We start from the raw sequence: 5,867 nt of genomic DNA on the forward strand, positions 1-5,867 counted from the left end.
GGGGGGGGGGAAGGTGACTGGAGCTGGGATCTGGGATGGGGCAGAGGGAAGGTGATGATGGGGGGGGAATTTGACTGGAGCTGGAATGGGGTGAGGGGGGAAGGTGACGATGGGTGATGGGAGGAAGGTGAGAGGAGCTGGGATGGGGGGTCAGGGGGAAGGTGAGTGGAGCTGGGATGGGGCTGGGGGGGGATGGTGACGATGGGGGGTGGAGCAGGGGGAAGGTGACTGGAGCCGAGATGGGGCGGGGATGGGGGGAAGGTGACGATGGGGGCGGGAAGTGACTGGAGCTGGCATGGGCTGGGGTGAGGGTTGATTTCAGAAGAGGCTGCACTGGGGTGGGGGGGTGATTGAGACCCCCACGCCGTGCAGTGCCAGGAAGGCTGCATATACAGCTCACAGTGAGCCCAAGTAGTGGTTGCCATGGGAACCACAACTTTCTGTATTGCCCGTCTTTGTGCGTAGTGTTAAATTACGTGCAAGTTTGTGTTAATGTATGTTGTGAAGAACAGGTTTGAAGGGGCTATCTGGGCCTGTTGCTGCTGCCCCTGCATTTTGTTATAATCCACATTTGGTTGATGTGGCCTTGCAGTCACGTTCTCGACTGTACATGCCAGATCCTGCCATGGCCTCTCCCTGGGCAGGCCAGTCAGACATCCTGTGCTGTGGCAGAGAGAAGGAACAGTGCTGACTGTCCCATCACCTGCAATAACTGTGGCTGCTGCTCTGAGTGCTTGGCATGGTTCCTAACATCCGCTCTTCTTTGCCAGTCACAGGTACCAAACCAAGGACATCCTGGCCTAGAAAGGCCCTGCTCATCCTCGGGTTCCTCTTTGCTTTGGCTGCGATTGCCTTAGTTGCGATGGCAGTGAGTCAGAACAAGCCACTCCCAAAGAATATTAAGGTATTGTGAAGGGGCCATTACAAGAGAAACAGCATAACTGGGTGGGGCATGGGTAGCTCCGAGACAACCCTGAATTTCCATGTGTTTCACCCACCACATCTTTTGGGTCTTGCTAATTCCCTCTGTTATCTCCCTGAACCTCAAGCATTTTCTCTTCCCAGTTTCCCTGTAAAAACAAGCCCATTTCTGGTGGTTTTCATAGGTGAATCTGTACTAACCCACCGGTCAGTTCCATTGTGACACTATAGCTTCCAAGTTCGTACTCCCTTTCACAGGTGCCAGCTTCTTCCGGGCCCCCAGGGTGCTCAACCTCCCGCCCCACCCCTTCCCACGCAGTTCCGCCCCCTCCCCCCCAGCACCTCCTGCATGCCCCAGAACAGCTGATCGGAGCAGTCAGGAGGCGCTGGGAGGGAGGGGGAGGAGTTGATTGATGGGGCTGCAGACAGACGGGAAGCTCCGGTGGGGAACTGGCTGCCGGTGGGTGCTGAGCACTGACTAATTTTTTTCCATGGTGCTCCAGCCCTGGAGCACCCATGGAGTCAGCACCTATGCTCCCTTTGGTGGAAACTTTACAGGCCAGGACTGCGAGGAAGGCCAGTGATCTGCCCCGTTCCTGGGGGCACCCAATACCAGCAGTGTCTCTACTGATGCTCAGTGCATGCAGCTCAGAGCCGGCTGTCATAGAGAGAGCCTGGAGCACTGGGCCTGGGGCAAGATCTGAGGCCTGAACCAGAGGCTGTGAACCAAAGTCAGGCCATGGATTAAAGCAGATGCTCACAAGTTCACTGCCCAGTACACGACCTTGGCAAAGTTGTTGCTAGTGTACAAGGCACTAGATATTTACATAAATATATTCCAGCTAGTGCAGATCCATCCCCATCTAGTACAAGATAAGATGGTTTGACAGAATAATGAATGAGGAGGTTTTGTCCAAGATATCAGGAACAAGGGGAGGTAACAAACAAATGTCATGAAACACATATGGTGGTGTATTCTTGTTTGTCGTAGCCTATAAGTGTCGGGGTATTTTGCCTTAATTCTTTGTTCGGCCAAGGGGACAGCAGAAATTCCTGCTGCTGACTGAACTGTTCCTTGCCATAGGGCACTCGTGTTAGTGTACTGGTAACCACCGAGACAGGGCTCTAGAACTGTGTCTTGGCAATAAACCTGGCCACGTGCCTATGTCACTGAACCGTGCCTGTGGTCTTTCTTTATGAGTAACATGAAAGTCTGCTGAATGAGTGGGCTGTACTCAAGGACTGCTAACCAGCTGTCTGTGCGGAACTGGACAGCACGCTGAAAAACACACACACAAGCTGACTGACCCTGGCACTAGGCATAAGCAGACTAAGCAATTGCTTAGGGCTCTGAGCAGCTCAAGGGGGGTCCCCTATTCGCTTTTTATTATAAGAACTTGCCTGTTTCAGTATTGTGTGTGTGTGGGGGGGGAATATTCCTGCTCAGGGCCCCCAATGGGCTAGCACCACCTCTGCTGTAGCTACACTTACTAGTGCTTCCAGTAAGTGAAGAGTGCTCTTGTCCCACTGTCTGGCCTCACTGACTACTATTCACAGTGTCCCGTGCATTGGTCCAGAGATAACTGGTTTGTTTTATCCACAGTACGGGATTGTGCTGGATGCTGGTTCGTCTCACACTAACTTGTACGTGTATGAGTGGCCAGCGGAGAAGGAGAATGACACTGGGGTGGTGCACCAGGTGGAAGTGTGTAAAGTAGAAGGTAAGCCACGAGGGAGGAGGAAGGGGGGAACAGGAGGGGCGATGAGGTGATGAACAGAGAGTGCAGGAGGGATGGTGAAAATAATGTAATGCTTGTCAACTGGTACAGCTTCCAACCTGCCCTAAATCACTCCTCACCTGCGTAGAGGCCAACCTGCCTCTCCTGTTTGGTTTTGTTAATACAGAAATCAACAGTAAAATGACACAAAGCTAAGCTCTTACCGTCTCCTCAGTGTGGGCTACTCTTAGATCCTGCCCTCAGGACTGCTCCATCCCCACTCTAGATCCTGTCTAGCAGAGATCCACTTCCATTTCCCTCATAGCCTGGTGGGGTAAAATGCCATCTGCTGCAGTGAGTGAGCAGAATTCAACTAACTTTTGCAGCAGAGTCAGCACCTACTAACGGGGAGGTGCAAACACCACCATCCTGTTAGACACCTACTAGCCAGAGCTTTCTATAACCTTGCAAAACAGATAAAATATCCTCAATCGAATCGCAGTGCCATAGAAAAAAATCTCTGCTGCAGAAGTGACCTCTGGGAATTCCAGAAGAAATCCCAGCAGGCTGCTGAGAAGTCACCCAGTTTTACTGACCGGAACTGCTGTGTCAAGTACTTCCAGGACTGGTCAATACACAGTGCATCTCTGATCACAGCTACCCTATTCTCCATACAGTTGAACAGTCTGATATGCTCTATAAGAGAAGCACCACATTATCTGTATATAAACATAACTCCAGTTCATCAGGGCAGCTAGTATGTCTGTAGTCTGTATTCCTTGATTAGTTCTTAAACATAAGAATGGCCAAACGAGCTATTAAATAACCACATAGATCCAGACACCCAGATCATATTCAGGTTGGCAATACTTTCTTAAAATCATCGTGTAAATGGGCCTTTGTGTGATCCAGGAAGCTCTTGGCAGGGCTGGCCCTAGACCAAATGCGCTCCAGGCGAGGAGCGTCTTTGCCCTCCCCCATTTGTTAAACTTTTGAATACCTTATTTTTTACAATTACACAATAAAACAAGGTTCACAGTGTCACAGTCGGGTTCTCACTTCACTTCAGTTCGTTCTTATATCTCACTGACTGGCGATGCCCCGCCCCTTAGCTATCTGCACGGGCATGGCTGGCATCATTCTAGGAGGTTCGAAGAAAATGTAGTTCTCAGAAAGTCTGGAAGGTTCCACGAGATTCTACAAAGGTCCAGAACATTCTAGGAGGTTAGTGAAAAATGAATCCACATACAGAATAGCTGAAACATTTTAGTTCAAACATTCTATTTTCCCTTTTGTCACTAACAATAAAAACAGCACTCCGACCCTGGCATCCCTTACACCTGACATCCCAAGCGCTCGCCTTGGTCACCTGCCCCTAAATCAAGCCCTGGTACTTGGTGCCAGCCGGCATAGGGTACCAGGGGTGCATAGGGTTTTACAGGAATCCCCTGGGTCAGATGCATATTAAGGTCACCAAAGGATGACATCTAAGGTCTCTATCAAGAGCCAGAGCCCCCTGGTCATCATAATCTCTTTGAAATGCATATGCGGATAATAAAGAGTTATGTATCTGTACTGGAAATTATGTTCTCATACCCTTGGAGTTAAGGCAGGTAACCATGAGATGACAGGCCTTAAACAGATTCCTTTGAAGCAGGAGATAGCAGACATTTATCTCCTGTCTGGTCATTGTGTCTCACAACATACGCGTATGGAGCCAGATGCTGATTAGAAGATTGCAAAGTTGACAAGAAAGGGCAGTCACAGGAAAAACAATCAGCAGAGGGTGACCTGTTTATGAAAAAGAACAAAGGATGGTTCTGATATAAGTAAAGATAGCAAGAGACACCCTGCATCCTTCTCCTCGGCAATATGCTGACAGGTTGCTTGTCTCATAAAAAGGGATCAGAGCCTGCCTGGCTGGAAAACACTGGTGAGCAATACTTCATTAGACATGAGAACACCAGTAGTAGGTGAGATCAGTTGAAGCAGCCAAGCTAGGAGTGCATTCAGGAGTAGGTATCAGGGTATGTGGAATGGTGGGCCCTTTATTCTTGAATTTTCTGTTCTGATAGTGCAAAGAAACTGAGCCTGCACAGGGAAAGTCCAGGCATTTCCCTGATGGGAGCAGAGGATGTTACGTCTGTTTATTTTTGTTGGTTTTTTTAAATTGCTATTTGGAGTTTATTGGTTTTAAGAAATTGTAAATGTCATTAATGGGGTGTATAAATACCAACATGGTAGCTGGTAAAAGATGATGTCTGTGCTGGATCAGACAAGAGGTGAGGTGTCGGTACAGTAACTCGTCACTTAACGTTGTAGTTATGTTCCTGAAAAATGCGACTTTAAGCGAAACGATGTTAAGGGAATCCAATTTCCCCATAAGAATTCATGTAAATAGGGGGGGGTTAGGTTCCAGGGAAATTTATTTTTGCCAGACAAAAGGCATTATATACATTTTAAACCTGCACCATCAGTTATACTGGAGCCACCTCCAGTCATGGGGGGCTCCAAGGTACCTGACCCAGCTGCCAGAGAGCCAGAAGGGCAGGAAGACCCTGTCCCACGAGCCACCTCCTCCTCGCCAGACGAGGCGGTGGTGGGCACCACCACCACCCTTCCGGCGATGGACACCAGGGGACACCAGGACCTTCTTAGAAGAGTGGCCCTAAACCTGAATCTCCTGGCAAGGTGGAAGCGTTTTTCCATCTGGTCTCTGCAGAGGGGCACCGAACCACAGCTAGCGCCAATTCCCCTTGTTTTGCACTACCTGTTATACCTCAGGCAGCAGGGATTGGCAATATCATCTCTCAGGGTACACCTGGCTGCCATTTCAGCCTTCCACCCGGGGGCAGCTGGTAGGTCAGTCTTCGGCAATCCCATGGTGGGCTAGTTTCTCAAGGACTTCGACAGACTTTATTCCCAGGTACGATGGCCCGTTCCCCAGTGGGACCTCAACCTGGTCCTGTCCATGCTCATGGGGCCCCCTTTCAATCCCATGGCGACCTGCCCTCTGTCCTACCTTTCCTGGAAGGTGGCCTTTCTGGTGGCCATAACCTTGGCCAGAAGGGTATCCGAGCTCAGAGTGCTGACTTCCAAGCCCCCCATACGGTCTTTTATAAAGACAAGGTGCAGCTACGCCCTCACTCTGCGTTTCTGCCAAAGGTAGTCTCGCAGTTTCATGTAAAAAGCAACAGAGGGTCCTGTGGCACCTTTAAGACTAACAGA

General features: G+C 49.9%; 1 protein-coding gene across 1 annotated transcript in view; it reads left to right on the forward strand.

Moving 5' to 3' along the window:
• Positions 1-5,867, forward strand: part of ENTPD1 (ectonucleoside triphosphate diphosphohydrolase 1) — a 70,659-nt gene that overhangs the window by 53,047 nt on the left and 11,745 nt on the right. Inside the window, exons 4-5 of the mRNA XM_024201840.2 lie at positions 771-904; positions 2,525-2,642. Coding sequence (XP_024057608.1) covers positions 771-904; positions 2,525-2,642 — 252 coding nt within the window. The remainder of the gene's footprint in view (positions 1-770; positions 905-2,524; positions 2,643-5,867) is intronic.

This window comes from Terrapene carolina, unplaced genomic scaffold (assembly GCF_002925995.2).
Source record: "Terrapene carolina triunguis isolate 2854851 unplaced genomic scaffold, T_m_triunguis-2.0 Scaffold95, whole genome shotgun sequence".
NCBI lineage: Eukaryota > Metazoa > Chordata > Testudines > Emydidae > Terrapene > Terrapene triunguis.